This window comes from Triplophysa dalaica, chromosome 6 (genome assembly GCF_015846415.1).
Source record: "Triplophysa dalaica isolate WHDGS20190420 chromosome 6, ASM1584641v1, whole genome shotgun sequence".
Lineage (NCBI taxonomy): Eukaryota > Metazoa > Chordata > Actinopteri > Cypriniformes > Nemacheilidae > Triplophysa > Triplophysa dalaica.
Genome location: NC_079547.1, coordinates 22,664,724 through 22,687,962, shown reverse-complemented (window position 1 = coordinate 22,687,962; position 23,239 = coordinate 22,664,724). Strand labels below are relative to the sequence as shown.

The 23,239-nt window shown below is 36.4% G+C and overlaps 2 protein-coding genes across 2 annotated transcripts; one reads left to right on the top strand and one right to left on the bottom strand.

Annotated features, from left to right (window-relative positions):
* Positions 1-3,843: 3,843 nt before the first annotated feature.
* On the bottom strand, positions 3,844-11,009 carry pigu (phosphatidylinositol glycan anchor biosynthesis, class U). The gene is made up of 12 exons (XM_056751075.1): positions 10,684-11,009; positions 9,933-9,997; positions 9,360-9,419; positions 9,167-9,229; positions 8,964-9,073; positions 8,771-8,871; positions 8,172-8,269; positions 7,597-7,751; positions 7,231-7,374; positions 6,494-6,618; positions 6,101-6,243; positions 3,844-5,511 (listed from the first exon to the last, which is right to left on the bottom strand). The coding sequence occupies exons 1-12, from the start codon at positions 10,811-10,813 to the stop codon at positions 5,398-5,400; spliced, it is 1,308 nt and encodes a 435-aa protein (XP_056607053.1). The 5' UTR covers positions 10,814-11,009; the 3' UTR covers positions 3,844-5,397.
* A 596-nt stretch (positions 11,010-11,605) lies between these two features.
* Positions 11,606-15,080, top strand: si:dkey-6e2.2 (uncharacterized). The gene is made up of 3 exons (XM_056751076.1): positions 11,606-12,417; positions 13,955-14,273; positions 14,381-15,080. Exons 1-3 carry the CDS (start codon positions 11,973-11,975, stop codon positions 14,685-14,687), a joined length of 1,071 nt encoding a protein of 356 aa, XP_056607054.1. The 5' UTR covers positions 11,606-11,972; the 3' UTR covers positions 14,688-15,080.
* Positions 15,081-23,239: the final 8,159 nt, after the last annotated feature.

Below are 23,239 nucleotides of genomic sequence, written 5' to 3'. Positions count from 1 at the left end.
TGTGATACTTACAAGGACTGAGGTACATTGAGATCACAATGGGAAAATTGCATGTAATCAATGGTTGTAAAATAGTACCATTGTCCAAAAATAATGACTTAAACATAACGTCTGGGTGGATAAAATGTTTGACGTGGGAAGGACTATAACGTTATTGGACAGTTATAACAAGATTAAACCTGTTCAACGTGTAAATGTGTTTAATGAGATTATATGGCAATGGGTTTTATAATTCTTCACTACCCATCCTAGGCCAACCAATCATTGACTAAAAGCCATGACACTTAGAACTATGATTGATGTGTAGCCAAGTTATGCAAGTGCTGTAATTTTCCACTCATTGAAGACGATCTATCTGATTGCGCCGCATTAGCAAATTGGCTATTAAAAAACTATTACCATTGCAAAGACACGTTGATTGTAAAGAAACTTGTACAATAACTCATGTTGGTTTTCAAATCAAGGAGATTTACAAAAAAAGTAAACTACTTGTAAAAAATCACCGGTACTGTCCAAGAACGTTCTGAACGTTCCAGTCCTTCCCGCCTCATAGATTTTGTCCACCCAGACGTTTATACTTTATCCTTTGGCCTTTATCTGAAATTGTTGCATCAGATGGTAATACCATGGTATTTTGACATCCCTTGGAGGATTACTGTATTCATTTGATGTGATATTTACAAGGAACACTGGCGGTACAGTGAAATTACAATGGAAATGTTTAAAAATCAACAGTTGTAAATGGTACCGTTGTCCAAAAAAAATCATAATCATAACATCTATGAGAATGTCTATTGATGGTTGAAAAAAATGTTGGGAAGGACTTAAACATTCAGAACTCTATTGCAAAGTTCCAGATTAGAAGATTAAACCTGTCCTCACAATCTCACTGTCAATTTTTACACAATGGGTTAATGGGATTATTTAACTATTTAATGGGTGGAATACGCTACAAGACTTTTAAAATCTGAACAGATATTTTTAAAACAAGACATTATACACTTTTGAAAGATTCAGATGCAGACTGGCACAGACTTTCTGCAACGAGTCCAGACTGAAAACCTGGCTAATGCATGTCATGTTTTAACACAGATCTGGATAATTCAACTTATCTTTTGTAATTATATAAAGTGAACCTGGTTGCATTTTACTTGGTTCAAACAATCCCCTGAAGTTTAAAAGTAATCCCACATCAAGTTTTATCTATTGGTGTGGGTACATTTTCTTATTTGTAACAAGTGGTTTCTATCAAACATTTTGTCGTAGACCAAAAGTTTTCCTTTTAACCCTGGACCACAGGAACCTCCTACATTGGCTGGCTAGCCAGCATATGACTCAACAAGTTTCCATTTGATGAGTGGCTCTTTTCAATGGGCTTCTAAAAGCATTTCCCTTTAGTCTATCCAAGAGTCAACGGGACTCACAAAGGAAACCGAGTCTGTGTCAAAACAATATGTTGCCTGACCAGCTCAGGAGAAAAAGAATGGTTCGATGTTTAATGCCACCTCATTTGTTTAGTGTTTAATGCTCCCATAGTCGGGTCGGATAGGCGTCTGCTTAAGGAAATGTAAATGTTACGTCTGATTCAACAGTTGTCATGGTTGCAGAGAAGTTATGTAAATGCTTATGTAACTTTATCCAGACAGTGCACACAGAACTTGCTGTGGTGTCAGTGTGACATGTAAATGAATTGTGCTGTAAATTTGGATTTAGTTGGCAAGACTGTTGTTAACAATGTAAAACCAATTACTCAAGTCAAGTAAGACAAATGAAACAAAACTTATCGCTGAAATATTCACTTATGATTTACTAGAACTCTCAAGTAGTCAAATATATAGACAAATCGTTTAAGATAAACATTTAAATGTAAATTATCTATAAATAAATTTCATGATATCTTCCTAATAACCCTTTAGTAAAATAACTACATCAATTGAATAAGGTGAAAGGACACGCCCACGTACAGACAAAAAACGTATTTGAATATTCTGGTTTCTACTGTATGTGCATTGTCATTATGACTTTTACAAGGAAGTCTGGCTTAAATTTAATGTTAATAAAAAACAATCTCGCTATTTTACATTTATTCATTTGGCGGATACTTTTATCCAAAGATCCTACTACAGACAATACTTTCAATATCTGAGATTTAAAAATATAGGCTACTAAATATAAGGGACCAGATGCAGGGACCCTATATTGCGTACTTTATAAAATTAAGCATTGAATTTTAGGTTTTGCATGAATGTAATGCGTAAAGCACCATATACAGGTATTATAAATGTATTCACATATTTTGTTATAATGCTTACATCACATATTATATAAAGTCACATACTCTTTTTAGAGATATACTCCACCCACAAATGAAAATTTTGTTTTCATTTACCTACCCTCAAGTCGTTTAAAACCTGTACAAATGTATATGTTCTGATGAACGCAAAGACACATATTTGGGAAAATGTTAGGAACTGCCTTTCTTTGTGTTCAACATAACAAGAAATGTAGCAAGGTTGGGGATAATTAATGACAGATCATTTTTGGGTGGAGCAGTATTTTACATAATATGTAAGAAACTGTAAAAAAAAAAAAAAAATCTGGCAGCTGCGGTGGTAGAAAAAGATTGTAGAATAACTTTTTTTTCACATACAATTACACATTTAAGTGAACAAATCTATCATCGAAATATTTAATTTTGATTTACTAGAACTGTCAAGTTGTCACATTTATAGACAAATCGTTAAAGATAACAATTAAAATGTAAATGTCTTTAATCATGATATCTTCCTAACAACCCTATTGTAAAATAAATCACCATTTAATGAGGTGAAAGTACACACCCACATATACAGACCAAAACACGTATTTAATAATGTGGTTTCAACTGTATGTGCATTGTCATTGTGACTTTTACAATGAAGTCTGGCTTTTAGGGCACCTTTGACTACCATTTCAGTTTTTTCTATTATGATAGTCAATAATGTCCCAGAAACGTCAGGTGCTAACATTTTTCTAAATATCTTTAGAGTTATTTTCCGAGTGTTAGTTTCTATAATATGTTCAGCTGCAGTGCCTGAAAAAGATGTAAAAAAATTTTTCTTCACGTAAAATTATACTTTTTTCATGTAAATGTGCCGTCTTTTCACTGGGATTTGACATTTTGACCATATTTCAAAATGATGTGGAAATTTAAAAAAAAAGTAAAATTCTGTACAATGTTTAGTGTGTGGGAGAATCTTAACTATGGTTGATGGATATCTTAATGTTGTATTTTTTTAGCATTACTTAAAAAAGAACACCCCATTAAAGACTAATTATACATAATACATTTATGCAATTGAAACTGAATCTAAAGGGCTTTTATTTCATTCAGTTTCCTGGAAGCAGAAGCACTTTCTTCTACTGTTTACTCATAATAGTGCTACACCCTACTCATGAAAGCAAATCTGTCATCTATACATATACAGCTTATAAGTAAGAATGTTAGTCAATGACAGCTATATTTCACAACTGACAAATAATTTAGCAAAGATCCACAGAGACTTGACTACATTGAATCCTTGTATTCTTTTCTCTGATGATCTGATATTGGCAATGCTATTCACTTGAACTCTGACATACAATCCCTGCTGACAGAACAGATTACACTTCTGGTTTCTCTCATGAAAACCCATCACAGTAAAAGGCTGAAAATAAAGGACTTTTGTCTTGAAATAAACAAATCATAAGACTTCTTGGATCACACCCGAATGACCGAGCAAAACGGGTCGAGAAGTTTCCTGGAGGCTTGACAACATGTGGCAAACAGTAATCAGGTTGTGGTTAAACTGAAAACGAGACAAATGAGAAATATTCTTTATTGGCATTTTCATCATAGAATTTACAAATCATTCAAAATCAGTGTAATGACAACGAGCCAAACTCAGTCTTGGCTCAAATAGGGGAGAGGGCCAGGACGAAAAATAAGTAATGAATAATACTACAGTGTGCACGTTTTTGTAAAAGTGTAGTGTAGTGAAGTCATTCAAAAACAGAGAGAAGTTTTCCAAATAAAAAATCCCTGCACCATTTCTTATGTGAGCAGGATAAGCCCTTAATCATGCTATCCACTTTATAACATTCTCCATTCCATACAAAACATGTCCAGTTTAGTACCGACAAAAAGGTTGCATACACATTCTACTAAGGTAAGTTTTTTTTACCACTTTGTCCCTTTAGTTATGTGTCAATAAAAGCAAAGGCATGAGCAAAGTACCTCTCACCAAGCCAACATTAATTACTTTATTCTTGGATAAATAATAATGTTAAGAATAATGACGTTATCAAGGTCAGACTCTGCAGTCAATATATAATATTAGTCCTGTAGGTCACTATACAGTACAATACTGACGAAAACTTTGTTCTTTTACATAAAAATGTTCATTTTCTTTCTGTTATTGTTAACACAACGTATTGCATTTAAATGCACCGACAAGATATTATTTGTTCGTAAACCCTTGGCTGTCTGCATCCTTTATGACTTAAGTGATAACTTTCACATTCTAGACTTTGGATCAGACGACCTTATAAACTTATGTTTACATTCTACTACCTGGTCAAAGGGCAGAATATCTGAGAAAAGGAAAATTCTGAAAGCGATACAGACAATGTAAAATTCCTCATTCAAGGAATACAAAGAAGAGGGACTATCAAGTAGCTGTGTAATAGTTTGGATCACATGTCTCGTCACGTGGCATTCTGGGTCAAAAGCTTGCCGGGAGCGTCAGATTTCACTGCAGGTGTGGTTTAGGCGAGTAGTTTCTAATCTCAGACAAATGTTAAAACAGTGAACACAAGTCAAAGAGTGGCACGATTGGAATAAATAAAATAGAAGTGCATTCTAAGTCCTCATTTCAACCAAAAAATAAAAACAAGCAAAAAAAAAGTACAAAAAGACCTGGAGCTATTTGACTTATTTGAAAAAAATCGTATTCATAGTTTATAAACTCTCCATGTTGGACGGTCTGATAAACCTCCCCGAAGGGTCAGTCAGTTTGGGCGAGTTAGCGTTGTCATGTTACGCCCTCTGCTGACCAGGACTGCAAACAACAAAAGCACCGTATAAAAAAAACTACACCCTTCTACCCACCTATCATTATAATTCCTTCGTTCATAGAAGAAAAATTGTCTCTCAGTCACTTTTGTCAAAGTCATACGAAACAGCTTTGGTCCCACATCCAAACATGAGGTAAAACTCACAGATGTCCATGTGGCGAATAACATGAAAGCGGGAGCAGACAGAAGTTAGAGCATAATGATAAATAAAATGTAAACCATAAATAAAAAAGAATAAAAGAGAAACGGTGGATATGGGAGCATGAGGCAGCTGGTGAGGTCTCTCAGTCCGATGATTGAGGGTCATTTTAACACCAGCGTGGCTTCAGTTCCATCCTTCTTCTTTAGGTACAGACCGTGAGTCAGGTGATGTTCTCGACGCAGGTATGCGTAGAAGTAGTCCGACACCAGTAGGATCTGTTGAGGAGCGGAGATACAAAAAAATGTAATGTAGATTTTATATTCAAGACTAAATTCAAATGTTAATTACTTGCTGTCTCCAGACTCAGAAATTAATCAGAAGAAACTATTTCTTTGTGCATGTAGTTAACAATTGGAGGAACGGTCACGGGTGAGATACTTCTCATGTTCTCAACATATTTTTGACAATCTTCACAGAAGGAACGTGATCTCAGATTGTGAATCAGGTGCACGTGTCACTGAGATAAAGAGCTCTTTCACTGGAGAACTTAATACGTGCCTGTTTGGCTGAAACTAATACAAGTTAATGAATAATGAAACCTCGATTTTCCACTCGCTATTGGTCAGCCAGGTAGCAGTAAAACATGATCTTAGCCAAACCCTATTAAAATTAACAGTTAGTGAGTTATAGTGTTAAAAACAAGTACCACCATGTTTGCGTTTAAAAATGAGTATTGGTAGGATAATTAAATAAATGTATTTAAACACCAACAACAGGTCTTTTGGGCCTTGAAACTCCAGAAAGACCGGATAACCAAACGGATGCTCTGCCTGTACAAGTTCCAATGTTTTATTCAAGCTGTACCTGTCCAACATTGAAGAGCAAGGTGATGGCGTAGTAGAAGTTGGAGTTGGCACTGCCGGCATAGATCCAGAGATGCCAAAGTACCGGAAACAACGCAGAGCACACCAGCAGCACGCATGACACCAGAAAAATGTTTCTCAAAACTTGAGGGGAAAAATTAAGAAATGTTACACAGGTAATATACTTTAAGGAGAAAATCAGGAACTGTAAATGGTTGCATTATAAACATGCCAGAGTGTAACATCTGTCAAAATTGGTCATTTATCAAACACAAAACTTTGTTTGCAAAGCAAATGTGCTATGCAAATGTGAAGCGAATAGTCAGTCAACACCAGACAAAATGTGCTCGTAAAACCCATGAGGTCCTTTAAAGCAGATAAAAGGGATTCTTACATCTGTAGAGATGACTCCAGGCTGGTAGAAACGCCAGGTAGAGAGCGACGTCTCCCACTGTGGGGTACGACTTAAAGATGGAGATAATGGCAATCTGCATAAAGATGAGGAACACTGGATGCTCCCTGTGTAGTCAAACATATTCAAATTCCTTTACAGAAAAGTTCTCATGTGAACCATAATAAAACACAACTGCTGTTATGACATGCAAAAATGTGCATTCAATAATATTTGTGATATTTCATCATTGTAAGCTGGAGAGAAATCCATTAAGTGAACATGACAATCTTTGTTTGGATTAAAAATGAATTAAAACATGCCAAATAATGCCTTTTTTTTCTATTGTGAATATGTGGGTGCTATAAATATCAATTATACTAAAATACCTTCTGGAAGACGATTTCCACTTCATGCGGTTTTAATTTTCGATCAGGTCGGTGTTTGTTTATCGGCTAGTGGCTAGTAAGATATATATTATTTATGTGAATTTTCATTTTTTTTGTATATTAATTTATTAAATTAACAATTTGCTAAATGAGTCGTGTAACGTTGTCACATTTAAGATTAGCCAAGTAACGGTTCTACTTCTGGTAACCCAAAATAATACTGGCTGGACATACTTTTAACTTGCTAGCTAATGTAATTTACTTGTTATTTATTTTGCTTGTTATCAGAAATAAATACTTTTGCCACGCTATGTTCATCTCTGCACATGATCAGCGGCATCAGGGACCTACTTGAGTTTGATGGAGAGAGGGATGGTGTAAAAAAAGACATTGATCTGGAAGACGCAGATGAAGAAGAGACGAAAGTGCTCGAACATCTCGGCGAAGAAATACCAGAAGAGTCCGATGTTTGGGGTGAGATCTGGAACAGACAAACTGCGAAAAACACACAATCAAAAGCATTAAAATGCACAACTCAAACATAATCATCTAAAAAATTGTGTGATGATAAGATATATGACCATTGCACACCAAAACAAAAACAATTTAACTGTTATCTCTTAAAATCTTTAATAAAATTGTATAGAGCTTAGTTAGCAATAAAATGTCTAACAAAACAGGAAATGCTTGTAATGAGTGCGATGAGTGCAAACTCACATGAATCCATAAACAGAAGGGATGAAATCCCAGGAGCCAAGGAGAAAGAACGAGAGTCCAGTGATAACCACCACGCTGCCCACATAAATGAAGACATACTGAGAAGTAAAGAACCAGAAGCTGCTCCTCCACAGATTCACAGGGATATACAACCTCTGAAAGACAGAAAGAGAGATACAAGACACAATGAGGTCATAAAACTCCCCAAAAGATGCAGGTTCAAGTCTGGCCTGCATCATATTCTAGTACTTTTACATCAAAGCATGGAAGGAAATATATTGCTTGAATCAGAAATATTAAGACTAGGTATAGATTTAAAACAATGGGACTATACAATACTGATACTCTCTCTTTTAAGTGTCATTCATTGAGCGGGGAAAAGCACAATAAACTCAATCAAAACTTAATTTGACATAAAAAATATGTTCAAGATTGCATAGATATCCGGCTAACATTGTGAATTAATTTGACCACAATATTTCTATGGCAAAAATCTGATATTGTGACAGCCCTACTGCACAACTAAACGTTTATTTTGACTGATGTTGTAAAGTTGTTTAATATTCTAGACTCACCTGAAGGAGAAACAGTAGAGCAGGAGCGAACAAAGTCAGTGGATAGATAGACTGAGTCGTGGCCAACGCTAAAAATATCCCGCTCAACAAGGCACTACCTAAAGAAATAAAAGGCTGGTGAGCATGTATAATGCCGTAAGCTTTAGATAATGTCATAAACATCTGCAAAAATATACTTAATCATAACAGCCCTGAAGGTCTTTTCACACCAAGAATAACCATTAGAGTCCACGCCAGATGATATTTTTGTGTTCATTTAAGCTACCACGCCACAGTTTTACATTGGAAATGCTACACTTTTTGGATTACAATTAACTTTGATGTTTATAATTATTGTGTTTGGCCTGAATGGGACTTTTTAACATCTTCATAAAAAATCTTCATAATGACTCAAGACTGCTGACCCTAAATATGTCTGATCTCAGATTTGTTGACAAAACGATAATCGGTCTCTCATTTCGCTTTGGATAAAAGGATCTGCTAAATGAACACATGTTAAAGAAATGTAGATGCTCCGTTTTTGGTGACGCAAAAGTATGTACTTTTTACTTTAATCACTAGAGTAATGTGAAGGTCAAACACACTCCAGGAGCGCTTACCTTTTAGTGTACAGAGGATGAAGAGTGCTATAATGGCATTGTTCAGTCCACATGTCGACTTTGCCACACAAGACAGAATAGTGAAGGGGTTTAACAAATAACTGCAAGAAAAACAATACACCAAACACCATAATTAAGGTCTTAGTTGAAACGTTATTAGAAACACTGTGTTTGAATAAAAAAATACACTTACAACATGGCAACCTTGAGAGGAATGTAGAACATCTCCTTGGGAGAGCGGAGAAGCTCCAGACTATCGAGTGGATACCGATCCGATTCCAAGGCATACTTCTGTTTTCTAAACTATAGAGTATAACATTAACAATAACTTGTGACTTATGCATTGCTTAAACCTAAACAGTGGTATTAACAAAATAGTTGTCAAAAAAAACGTACCACATTCTTGTTATAAGTCTGGATTGCTAGATAGAGAGCCACTGCTGTAATACAATCTGCTATCTGGTGATAACAATAAAAGAACATTAAAAATCTCTACATATTTCCTCAGACATGCTGTTGGCATCAACCCAAACCATGAGACATTGAAGTAGCACACCGTTCACCACTGAGATGTCAACAAAGTACTTACTATGAAAACAATCTCTGCATAGTCGACCATAAAATGAAAAAAATATATCATAAGGGGCGTCTGAAAGAAAGAAATATAAATATTCAAATGTTAACATTAAAGCACAATTGAGAAGAATGGATCATTATTTGTATATGGGTCAATGACAAATAAGAAAATGTCAGGTGGTGCGACCATATATTAATTTAAAATAATATACATTTAATGTATTTAGCACTGAGTATTTTTCCCCTCATATATAAGAAATTTAACATAAAATCATGCCAAAATATTTTATTAAGAATTTTATTGAGAAAATTAACATTTATTTCTAAGGTTTGTTCTCTGTTTGTATGTTCGGACGGTCGCACCACCTGACATTTTTGGTCTTTCAAACACCAAAACTCAAAAAATCTATTGAATTTCAATAAAATGAAAAGGGTTTCTTATAAAGGACATATTGTAGATCCATTTGATATATGACATGTATTTATTCAAATTCTTTTTAGGAAAATAATGAATTTGGACACAAAAAATACATGTCACGTCATTGACCCATATATATATATAGGAACACCAAATGGGTGAACTTACTTCATGAAACACATCTCCCGAGTAAGGCGAGACCCCCAAATCCAACAGGGCAAGACCCTCCACAACTGTTTAACAGATACACAAACCAACCACATTATTGTGCATACATTCTGCCTATTATTATAGTTGTTTTAAGTAATATGAGAGATTTATAGGTTAAGATTGGGGTGTTAAAGTTATAGTTCACCCAAAAATGAAATTCTGTCATCAATTACTCACCTTCTTGTCATTTCAAACCTGTTTCAAGTTTCTTTCTTCCGCAAAACACCAAAGACGATATTTTGAAAACTGTTGTTGACCGAACAGCGATGGCAGCCATTCGCTTGCATTGGTTTTGTGTCCATACAATAGAAGTCAATGGCTGCCACCGCTGCTCTGTTATCAACATTCTTCAAAATATATTATTTTATGTACTGCAGAAGAAAGAAAGTCATGCAGGTTTGAAATGACAAGAGGGAAGTAAATGATGACGGAATTTTTATTTCATTTATGGGAGAACTATCCCTTTAAGGCTTGCTAAAGTCAATATCTGCCCAAAAAAGCCTGAGTTGCAGTTGAATATTTTTGATCAGTTAAAAATTTGACCGTAATATCATTAACAGCCATCAAATAATAAATAAACTATGAAAGAATCACGCGCTGTCAATCTCTTTAAAAGCGTGTCTTTATTTGACAGCTCAGCAAGCATTGAAGCTGCAATGCAAACCAACACCACACAACAAATCCATGCAGACAAAATGCACGAACGAACCTCGTTTCCACGCATTCAAAGGCGACACAACCTCGACCCTCTCCGAAATTAATTCTGCCAAACTGGATCGGAATAAAACGGCTCTTATTGTAACAGCCACTATTAGCAGGAATGTTAAAGGAGCAGCCATTTTTGTCGCAAGGAAGAAGCTGTCGTCGCGATGCACTCTGGGATATGAATTTCAGTGTCCTTTCCTGCGCACAGATTCCAACGAGGTAATGCTCTGTATTGGACTACAATTACAGGAAACGCTTTAAAAATGTGTACAGTACTTCCTGTGTATGCTATTTTTTAAAATATTTCTTAGTTTTATTTAAGATATACAACTTGACTTAACTGGTAATAGAAAGATTGAGGATTTTAAATCGAGCACGGGTTTACAAGATGATACAAATGAAAGTGGGCTGATTTGATTAATTTAAAGATCTTTTGGGGTGTTGCCATTTTCTTGTGTAAGCACGTAATGAAGCATACAAGATGGCAATAAACTGGTTAGTAAGTAGGCACTAATTTGAGTAAATAATAAAACGCTTTTTTTAGGTCATTTTAATAGTTTTTTTGGGGGGGGGGGGCTTTAATCGTAGTCTTTATAAATATGTCATTCTGGCGTGGTGCCGCTTTATATATTACGTTGAGCTATCTTCAGGTATCTGACCCGGTCTATTATATTATTTTTAATATCATTATTATTGTATTATTTAGGTTAACAATTTTTCATATTTGTTTCCATATCATATTTTTGTGTGAAAATGTTAATTTCTAAAAAAGCTACTTTGCAACAATCCCATCGTGAAATATAAATTAAATTGAACACTGATGGTCCCTTTTTTTTCATCATCAGGTGAAGCATCTGATTTCATGAAATTGAAAATAATGTTTTTCTTTTATATCAAAGACTACGGATATTATCAAGAAGACGTGCTATTACTGTGAATGGAGTATTTATTGTTGGGTAAACCCTCGCGCATGCGCAGTCGCTCGTGCGTCCTGTAAAATGGATTTTTAACGCAATTTAAGATTAAAAACAACATTTTGGTACAGTTTTTGTAAGGTGTTATATAGTATTGATGTCATATATTGTTTAATAGTGACCCCAAGCACGTGATTTTAAACTTCCCAATCTTCCCCAATACAAGTAGATTGGACTTGGTCTTGTATGACTAAAAAGCCTGCATGATGCGATGACTTTCCTCAGAGGGACTTTGAACTGATGCGACTACTGAAGGCCTGTTTTCCGCGGGAGACGCAATCTGTTGTCTCGTGTGTAAACAAACCCTCTGCGTTGCAAAATGAGCGAAGAACGGTACGTAGAAAGAAACTGGACGGAATCCGAGACGAGAGCGCTGCTCCGCATCCGAGGGAACGAAGAGTTAAATCGGCAGATTAGCGGAACCGTACGCGATTCTCTCATTTACGGCGAAATCACGAGGCTCCTCCGCGCGCAGGGGATAAACAGAAGCCATCGACAGGTCACCAACAAACTAAAGACGCTCAGAAATAAATTTCGGAAGATTCACGAGCATCACAAAAACAGCGGCCTCGGTAAAGTTTATTGGAGTTTTTACGATCTCTGCAAGTCCATCTGGGGGACCAGGCGCCCCGCAAACACCTCGGTGCCAAAGTCTAAAAACGTGAAGCTCGAAGAACCCCAAAGCACGTCAATCGAAGAAAACCGATCCACTGACATTGAGGTATCGATCAGTGATGATGAGGAGACGGATATCACGCCGAAAGGTGAGTTCCTGCTCGGGCTTCAGCAACATTCAGGGAATTTTCAAAGTTGGAAACTTTCCACGGGAATATATAAGATATTGGGGAATAAACTTGAAAGTTGCAAAATTGCAGTCAAGACCAGAGCAGGGAATTTACGCGTAGTGAAAAACAAACAAATGTAATTTATGTTCCTGTAATGTTACCCTGTGCTTTCCCTTGTAAAACGCACTTCCTGCAATTTAGTTATTGAGGCCACACCCCCTACACACACGGAGTATTCCGACGCCACATAAACAGATCATTTCCAGAATGATTTAGAACAGTGTCTGGACACTTCTGTATTTGAGCCCAGGGACTACATCCAGTCAAGTAAGTTATTAATATATTAATATGGTAAATATATTTGATCTATAGAATTAAAGTTTTATTCTCAAATAATACATTTTAAAATGTTCATAGCCACTAAAATGAAGATGGCTCACACCATTCCACTAACCATTTAAGAGATTATCATATCGTATAATCTAGAATATTTATAGCCTATTTCTGTCTCTATTGTTGTGTTATATCGTAGTTGTTCAGAGGAGTTTACTATTATTCTAAAGCATATAAAAATAAAGATTAAGTGAGTTTTTTAAAACTTTCAAACGGTAGTGTCTATCCATGCATTTCACTGCATTAGTGTTTTTCTCTTATGTTATTCTACAGAACAATGCCACGTCCGTTGTCTGATGTGTGGATGCATTTCATCTCAGCCAGTGTAGAAGGAAAGGCTGCGTACATTTGCAAATACTGTGGAAATAGCTATGTTAAAAATGCCACAAAGATGCAGAAGCATATATCCAAGTGCCCAGAGTTTCCCCAGAGCTTAAAACAAGCAACACCACCAGGCAAGAGTTCTTCTGCTTCCATTCAAAGTGAAAATGATTCAGATTTAGACATTCAAATCTGATTCGAGTTCTAGTTCTGCTCACAAATGTATCATGTCAAAATGTTTATATCTAAGTGTGTATTAGTTTGCATGCATGTTTGATTATGATAGGATTTTTTTATATTGGTTTTGATTTGAAACGGTTTGTATAAATTCCCACAAATGTCCAGTTAGTTCCTGTAAATTTCCGTTAAATTCCCAGCAAGGACTGTTTCCAAAATTTCCAATCTGAACTTCCCCTGGAAAGTTTCCAATAATTTATGGGAAATTCCTCTTCCCTTTCCAACCCTAGTCTCTGCTAAAAATGTGTTAAATTGATGGATGTGAACCAAATACCATAATCCCACTGGAATAAAGCCCTGCATTACATATAGACATGTTGTTGTTATGAGAAAACGTTGTGGTTCATACTTGTACCTGTAATGACAACCTTAGAATATTGTTTTCTTTTATCTTATTATTGAAGATGAGTGGTTGAATTTCAGACCAATTTCAGTAAATACAGCATAGAATTTCCATGAAGAATGATTGAGGAAGTTACGCCGATATTTGGTCCGGTTTATTTGTCATTGAAACATAAGCTGTGCAATGATGTGTATAACTGGCTGTCATGGGTTGTACTTTTAGTTACTGAGCCTCCAAGGAAAAAGGCAAAAAAAGACCACATTGCTGAATCTGTAGGAGATGAAGAAGCTTTCCACATCCAGGACGAGAGAGAGTATGAGGAACGGTTGCGTAGAGAAACCAGGGAGGAGCAGAAGGAAGAAAGGACAAGTCTGATGGCTATGTGGAAGGAAATGATGGAGTTCCAAGGGAACCTCTTAAAGGAATTTATACACCACCCGTCCAGGCCCACATCTGGGCCTTATCACAAACATGCTCATTACAACCAGGGGTCCTCTTCTTTTCCAAACACTAGCTACACGGCACCATATGACTCACCGGGGTAAGTCTTGTCAAACTCATATGATCCTGCTGTATTTATTTACAGTTACGATGATACAAAAACGTCAATATTCTTATAATTTACTATTTTAATTTGTCTTCTCGCAGAATGCAAACCGAAAACGAAAGTGCGATCTCGCAAGAGGAAGAGGAAGAGGAGGAGAAATTCCTTCCGTCCGAAATTCCTGTTATCGTAGACGTTGCATCTTTGAAATGTACAAACGATGACCAATCAAATATCACAATGCCGCTTTCGCCCCAACCCACGCAATCGACAGAAAAGACAGATTTACAGATGTCTGTGCTACGCAGACAGGAAAAAGTGTTGCAGTTACAGGAAGAGTATTATGCACTCAAAATCAAGTATCTGAAAGACAAGATGGCCGGAGATCAGGCACAGAATGACAAGTCTTAACCATATTTAAAAGTTTTAAAATGTAACAATTTTAGTTTTGACTGTGTCAACAGTATAATGTTACAGTGCATTTAACCAGTGCCTATGTTACTCTTAAATGTGTAATGGAATGTTGCATATTTTGACCAGTAGATGGCAGAAGGGTTCCTTTTTTACTACTATCACAAATAGTATAGGGTAATAAAGAAAAATTTGTATGTACAATCATGAACCACATAAATATCCATACATTCAATTGCAAAAGCGATGCTTTGTTAGTTTTATGACGAAGAAATACGCATTTTTCATTGCAAACCTGTCCTTGGCGTCAACATAAAATCTTCATTAATAAACTTACTGTGTGACTTTGTTTTTATATTTCTCATTAAACAGTGTACATTTGAAACTCCGCTTTATTCAATTCCAACGCCCTTAATTTATGCTTGGTCACGTGGATCTCTGTAAATAGAAGGGTTGTTTCTTACTTGATTTAGCTCTATGTTCTCTTAAGCCTAGACGCTGTTTTGCACTCCAAACGTGAAGTAGCATACTGTCTGTTATCATTGCTTTACTTGAACTAAAAACATTAGCCTTTCATCATCATAATTATTTAGAAAATAAAAAAATCAAAGGCATTTTCTTAGTGGTTTAAGCTTATGCTAGAGCTCTAATAATTTTTCTCCTGAAATGTTTTTTTTATCATCTCTCTCTCTTTTATTCCACCCTGCTTTTTCTTGTCACAGGTAGAGAGTGCATTTATAAGGTAGAACCACTCTGTCTTTGTTCGGCGTTCTTGTTTTGAAACAGCATGTGATGGCATATTGGCTTTTCTTTTTTAATACTTGCACTCCGTTCTTTTTTTGTACAGGTAAATAAAAGAGTGAACCAATTTCACTCTTAAACCGATTACATTTATTTTTTAATCAAATTGTTTGTCAAACAAGCTTCATATAATGGTTTAAATACAGTATTATAATACATTCTCACATCTCTGAATGGTATAGATGACTACACCGTTTATTTGTTTATTTCATCTCTTTTTCCTGTAACATCACAAATGAATGATTCAATATTTCCGAATAGATGAATAAGAGGCTCATAAGTATTCTCACATGTATGAGTTTGCAATGAGAGGCGTATAGTGGATGGGAAATGTCAAGTATAATGGGCATGATTTTCTGTCCGGCGGTTGTTCTTGGGGTCTTGCTGAGTGGGATTACATTTAACACTTCCCTTCTGGGTGAAATGTCAGCCCCAGACTTGAAGAATGGCTTTTACCTGGTGCTACAGTCAATATGAAAAGATCTGGGTTAGTTTGGACTTGCATGTTCAGTCCAGTTAAAAGGACACTTCACCCAAAAATGAAAATTCTGTTATCATTTACTCAGCTTCGAGTTGTTCCAAATCTGTATACATTTCTTTGTTCTGATGAACACAGAGAAAGATATTTGGAAGAATGCTTATAACCAGAGAGATTCTGCCCCCCATTGACTCCCACAGAAGGAAAAAAAATGATAAAGTAATTTTTCCTACTATGTGGGTGCAGTCGTGGTATACTTTTGACTGTAACACTTTTTAATAGTGTTGTGTTTGTTTAATGCATTAGATCCTATAAACAACAAGCAATACAGTTTTTCAGCATGGATTAATCTTTGTTCGTGTTGATGTCAGTCATGTTAGTTCATTGTGCATAGACCAATGTTAACATTTATATTTTATTTTATACAGTAAATGTATAAGTAAATGCTGAAATGAACATGAATGAAGATAAATCAGTGATGTAGAATTATCGTATATTATTATCTGATGGATTAACAAATACTGAACTTTCATATTTGGGCCAACCTGTCACGCTGGTGTTAATATACAAACAATGTTTTAATAGCACCACAAAGCTATTCTGTACACTTTATGGGTAAATCAACCCATAAATTGTTTATAGGTGTCTGCACATTTATTGTTAAAGAATTTAACAGGCAATAAAAATCACATTTTGTACAATAAAGCACCGTTATGGCCTTTCCTGTCTGTCCACCTTCTGTGCATCTCTGTATATTATTCATGCGTCAGTCTTTCCTTGCACTGAACTCTACGTATAACCCGGGCAGGCTTGACGGACGGTTGAGATGTCGACTGTTTTCTCTGCAGATCGTCAGTAAAAGGCAGCATACAGGCTATGCTTATCTGTCAGCTTTATGTGGCTTTGCGACTCTACGCGTTGGGATGATATTCACGCTGTTTCTTTGTGACACTCAACAGCCCAAATATAACCGCTGTGCACTGAGTCAACCGTCACTGAAACTTTGCAAGACCTGAGAGGCGCACCAACAATAACTGTAAACAAGTTTGAAAATATGCAAGACCCCCTCGTCACCGACATGTCCAGTTCTCCAACAGACAGAGGCGGTGACATGTGGTGGGGCGTCCCATTATAATGAGTGCTATTCTTGTACGTTACCTTAATTTTGTTTTTTTTCTATTCCCCGTGTTGGCACAGGGTTGTGACAAGCCCTGTCATCTCAAGGTAAGGCTTTGCCATCCGAAAGGCCATCCTGTATTTAGAACAATCTTGACAATTCCACTATCTCCGCAAGTTAAAACTGTCACAGGTTACCTGTGTTGGATAGGCTACATTTACATTTGCAAAGTACTGAGATGGTTAGATATTCCCTATCGTTTTCTGTTTATCGATTCTGAACCCCACTTTCTTTGCCAAATGTATAAGAATCATATTTATGTTGAAAGCATGTTATATTTGCGCATTTGGCTGATGTTTTTATCCGAAGTGACCTCAATGCATTCAAGATATAGATTGTTCTGTAGGCTATGTTTGTTTACTGGGAAACAAACACACAACATGTTGATTACACAATTTTTCCAGCAATTGAGCTGCAAGATTGTAACACCATAAAAACCAGAAGGCCACACTTAATTTTAGGTAACCTGCAACAGCATGGTTGTCCAACTAATTTTATTAACTAATGCTGTCAAAACCTGATGGATCGATTCCGAAATAAATGTTTATGTGGCATGTATGTTTATGCATATGTAAATACACAAACACATACCGTAGGTACACAGAGATTTAAGAAATATGAGTAATATGACATTTCCTAGGTTCATTTAAAGCAATGGTTGGGTTTGTGCACATTTTACCCAACCACGAAACAACCCAACATTTGTTTTTAGAATGTACTATTTCATATTTACAGCAGACTGGTCATCTGATGTTTTCGATTCTTGATCCTTGACGTCTAGACGCCATGTGCCTTATTTAGTTAAACAAGAAAACATTAATCACAATTGCATCCCAGTGGCTTCAAATGAATGCACCCCGTGAACTCCATATCTGACACTAAAGAAGAGATTGATAGGAGCCGAAGGACAGTTCATTAGACCTAAGACGCTTTATAGATTGATTCTCTCGCTTTCATTTTTCCCTCATCTGCTTCTGAGAGATTAAACAGTGTAAGGTATCGATTAGCCTCTATCTATGAACCAATGGCAAACTTCGTTTGGATGAATCTGTCTGTCTGTAACATTTCCCAGGTCTAATCCAATCGCTCATTTGGTCCTCATGCGGGATCATAGACAATATGAAGTCTGAAAGAAAAAAACAGGCAGTGAGTATATGATTTGTGTTGACCGGGGGTTGAGCACGAGGCGTAAAAATGAGTAAGTAGGCTATAATCTGGGTTATGCTGAATATGTGCCTCGGTTTTAATTCAAAAATAATTGAACCTTTATTGTTATGTCAATGAGTTTGGAAAATGTGCTTTATCCAGATGTACTGCACAGGAGCAGTGGAAGTTGGCTCTAATTAAAGGGCATAACTTCAACTTTTTAAGACTTCAATCACTCGATTCTGATATCTGATAATAAAAGCAATAACTCAGCCATAGGCTTCTATAAACTCTCTCTGGTTTTATATGCCCCAGTTTACCCGACAATAGCTGATTCAGCAAAACTGTTCTTAAATTGAGAAAATTATAACCAGGTTTGTCATATTGTTGTCAAGAGGGCTTGCCTGGATGTCAGGTTGTGTTAAAAAGATTTGCCATTATTGCAAAGGTAATAAATATAGATCATCTTGTGTGGAGGGGTGACTAGTTATAACACCCCACCACTAGAGGTCTCCGTCTCCTATTTATGATGACTGAATGATGTCCAGGTCAATATTGCTCACATGCTTCATTTCTTGTTTTTAGTATTTTCAGCCTGTATGTCAGATGTTCCTCATACTCATTACTCATGTCATTCAAAACCTGTAAGAGTTTTTCTTTCTTCTACAAGATATGTTAAAGAGAGCGTTGGTGACCAAACAACAATGGACCCATTGAACACATAACCATTTATACGTATCTTAAAATATCCCTTATTTTTCTCCCAATGTGCAATGCTGGGTCTCAGGTTATTATTTGATTAATTCCCTCTATATCTCTGTTTGGTTTTCGGTGCAGCATATGTATACAAATTACATCATTTGCTTCTCTAAGGTCATGATTTGGAATCTGTTTGAAGCAGTCATAATAATTGCATTGTTCATATACAGTATCGAAGAGCAATATCTTTCATGCTTAGCTTATAAACAAGCTAGGATTGAGAAAAAACATTTTTAGATTGCCATAAAGAGAATAGGAAAACTAATGAAACAGTCTGCATTATTGATCTGAATTTACAAAGACGCTATCAAATAAACAGGCATATTTCCTCATTGTTGATGCTGAATCATATTGGTCTAGTAAAGCAGCATTTTCATTGCAGTAAATTCATACCCAGGAGAGCTGCTTGAAAACTTTGAACAACTCTAAAACTTTGTGTGTGCAGATATTTTGTCATCTGTGCATACACAAAGATTTAACTTTGCGAATTAGTATGCATGAGTTATGCAAGTGTTGTCACATTTGCATGCCATTTCATCTAGAGTGCAAAAGTGGTTGATATTATGGTGGTAAAATACTTTATTTTGATAAAAATGGGCATCGGTGAGAATGCATTCCATTCGGTTGAAAGTGATACACTGCTATAATTTATATCTTGCATGAGTGTGTATTTGTAAATATGTTTAGATTTGGTGAATGCGCAATTCCCTAAAAATAGACTGCAGTATATTCTGCAACACCTACAACTGAAGAATAAGAGTAAAAAGAAAATGTGATTTTATTAATAATAGATTAACACACACACACACCCATGCAGACGTACCCACATTGATGTCTAGTCCTGATATACAATAGTAATGAATTAACTCCTGTAACTGATTATTTTTTCTATTATTTTAATGACTGGAAGTAATGTATTTTTTCTCCCTTTTAAGTCACTTTAGATGAAATGAATAAATGTCAATGTAATTCACATAATTTACATTATAGCCTTTATAATGTGTATTGTTTAATAAGAGAAAGAGAGAATAATCACACTCAATAATATAAGTATATTATTATAATTATAATATATATATAAAAATACTCGAATATATATACAAACAAAATAACATTGCAATAATGTTTCTTGCTTCAACCCGATTAAAATTAATATCAAACTTTGATTTACTTCTATTTTAAGTGGGAGTTCTGTGTCAGAGTGATTAGAGATTGCATTGGATCATTCATGGCGGTATCTTTACCGCATTAATTAACAATAGTTTTCACAAAATTGCAAAAACTGGTTTCATTACAATTAAGAATTGACTTGTGAAAGACGTTGTTGGTGTTGGCAGGGCGTTGCTATGCAGTTGCTAACATGTTGTAGAACGGTACATGTTTACAAGTGAAGAAAGCTAACGTTAGTGCCAGCCTTTGAGACGCGGCTCGAATATCTCTCTTAATGTAAATATATGAGTTTTCCACACATTATTAGCTGCCAGGTGTAGGCTACTTCTAATTTAATTTAATTTCATTCCTACCTGAGCGGTGCAGGATGATTTATACGCATAAGTAAAATTACTAATAATGAATATTGATGCACTAGCAAGCTCCATTAAGTAATGTGTTCAATAAGCAGCATTTAACTTTTAATGTAATCATAGTATTATCATAGTCTTAGGTTATTAACCTCAGTGGCACTCTGCATACGTGTCTATACATTAAGGACAGACAGTATCAAGCAGAGATAGGCCATAAAGCATTAGCATATGGTACTTGGGAACCACAGTCACAAGTGACTGACTGCTCATTGCCGCTCCATACACTGCCTCCTGGCCACACGCTTCCGTATCCTCCCCGCTGCTCCCAGGGCTTTTGCGCTAGGCCATGATCCGTGGATCCGAGATAATGTTCTGTTTGCTTGTTCTGGGTTAAGCATGCCCAGTACCGCCAGGGGGTAGCAAGGCGGATGAATAGTGAGCAAGCCCATAGCGAGGTTCTTCCCTTGAGGACGGGCATTGGCAGACTCATGTGGAGCGACAGCCACACTGATTTGAACTGCGTCTGATGGGGGGTTCAACCTTTACAAAGGCAATATCTAGTGTTTTGTTAGTTATCAGACTCTTTTGAATGTGGGAGATTGTCTGTTCGTAAGGGCTGCCAAAGTAAACATGTTCACTTTTGAGATTAACGAAATGTTGGATGTCAGTGTTTTGGTAGCTCTGCTGGCGCTTACAAGGTCATGGGTTCGAATCTCAGGGAATGCGTAGTTGAATGTAAAAATGTTTAAAAAACGCATTGACGTAAATGTAGCGATTATTTAACACTTTTACCTCATTATTGGTATTTGGCAATTAAGCAGTGAATCTATTATTGCTTTGAAAATTCGTGTCACGTAGCCATTTTCCAGAAAGCATGAAAGGTTTAATTTAAATCGAGTCAAAATGGTATCCGAAAACTTGGATGGTCTGAATGCAGACCTTTCCAAGGTTCTTATTCTTCAAACAAAGACGTTTGACGTTTTTATCTTTGAGTCGTTTTTTTTAAATCTCGCCTATTGTCCTTATGTTTGTGTATCTAATGCATAGTCTTCCTAGCCAATGCTAACGTTTATGACCAACTCAGTGTGAGATTGAAGTTGATTTGTCATTGTCGTTATTTTACGACGACTTTACTTGGCCGGATGTTGACGAACTGTGAAGGTGTCTGAACCACAGTAGCACAGCTCAGATGGGATAACCGGTTAATCCATTATCTGTTTAGCTACGGATGTGGTTGTCCGTGTGTGTCTTATTGGCCTTTATTAATTGATGAAGAGACTTTTCACAGGGAGCTAGAACTAAAGGGGGATTTGGAAGAGCAGTTTGCCGACAGCTCAAAAGCTTCGCACAGGTTTTTACAGCGCTATCCTTACCTGACCTGTGACATAATGAAACGGTAAATCTCGGTTGCCATTTCAACGCCCTCTTCCAGGCTTATTGACAATAGTGAAGATCAGAAGGGCGAATACCTCTTAAATCCTTGTTGTGATTGGTTCTGTGGAAAACATGTTTGCTCAGATACAAAAATGCCCCATCTTGGCATTCACCTTTCATCTCCAAATCCATCTTTCAAAAGTTCCGCGACAAAGTCTGTTCTTTTAGCGCTAACTGTCAAAACTGGCTTTTTTCCTGAGGATGGATTTTGTATCTTTTCGCAAGCTTTTCTCAGGTGTTTTAGTCGCACTGTTAGATGTCTCTTTACTTCAGGCAACAGGAGATGTGTCTTGTCCTGCAGGAATGGGAGGAGAGGTGTGAGTGCCTGTTTCACACTGCGGGGATTAGCATTAGTGTTGGATTAGCGGAGTGCTACCTTTGCAAACTCCTTTTGCGTATTATTTGAATTTAGAGTCGTGTGTCCACTTTATGTGTCCACCAAACTTGTTTGAACACACAAGCATCTAGTCTGCTTTGATACAACAGAAGCCAATTGCTTGCAGTTGTTGAGCCTTGCTATTTATAATTAAGAACGGCATCAGATCACCTTCAGTGGCTTAGTTAGACTAGCTGAATCTGTGACCAATTCCCTCTTAAAACCACCTGTTAATTCCTGTAATCCTCAGCCTTTGTAGATTTAGCTTTTGTGGCTGTAAGAACTACTCATTTTTTAAGCTTTAATGAGTTAAGATACAATTTGTAAGAATTTTGCAGTAAAGTATCCAATAACCACTAGGCCAATGTTATATATTTTCTTCAGCTGAGTACTTACAATATCTCAAATATTTCCAACTGCTTTTAAATCCTGAGAAAATCACCATTCTAAACGGTGGATCTGGGCCGTTTAGTCGCCTGTCAATGGCGTCATATCCGCGTTGCACTTTGTTCCCGCCTTTACTGACGTAGCAACAGCGTGACACAGTCGTAGACAGATGCAGAAGTAGTTTGTACCGTCGCTCCATCTAGCATTATTGCAAATGATGTGGGTAGGTTCAAAATCACTTCTACTATGATTTATTTAAACACTATCAATTCAATTTTAAATCTTACATTACTCGGGTCTAATTCATTATAATGAAATAAAATAATCGTAATCGTAACATTTATAAAACTTTATTACTTAACCTCTTCCGCTAACACGATTTCTTGTTCCGGTCTAATTGATGTATCAGTGGTACCATCAGCGGTGGAGTTGAAGACAACATATCCCATCATTCCACGCTTCTACACTGCT

Excerpts from the sequence above, each read along its gene's own strand:
- si:dkey-6e2.2 (XM_056751076.1), top strand. The coding sequence starts at position 11,973 with ATGAGCGAAGAACGGTACGTAGAAAGAAACTGGACGGAATCCGAGACG. Across the intron at positions 12,418-13,954 it reads GACGGATATCACGCCGAAAG|TTACTGAGCCTCCAAGGAAA; the intron begins GTGAGTTCCTGC and ends TTGTACTTTTAG. Across the intron at positions 14,274-14,380 it reads GCACCATATGACTCACCGGG|AATGCAAACCGAAAACGAAA; the intron begins GTAAGTCTTGTC and ends GTCTTCTCGCAG.
- pigu (XM_056751075.1), bottom strand. The coding sequence starts at position 10,813 with ATGGCTGCTCCTTTAACATTCCTGCTAATAGTGGCTGTTACAATAAGA. Across the intron at positions 7,752-8,171 it reads CTCTACTGTTTCTCCTTCAG|AGGTTGTATATCCCTGTGAA; the intron begins GTGAGTCTAGAA and ends TCTGTCTTTCAG. Across the intron at positions 7,375-7,596 it reads CCTTCTGTTTATGGATTCAT|TTTGTCTGTTCCAGATCTCA; the intron begins GTGAGTTTGCAC and ends TGTTTTTCGCAG.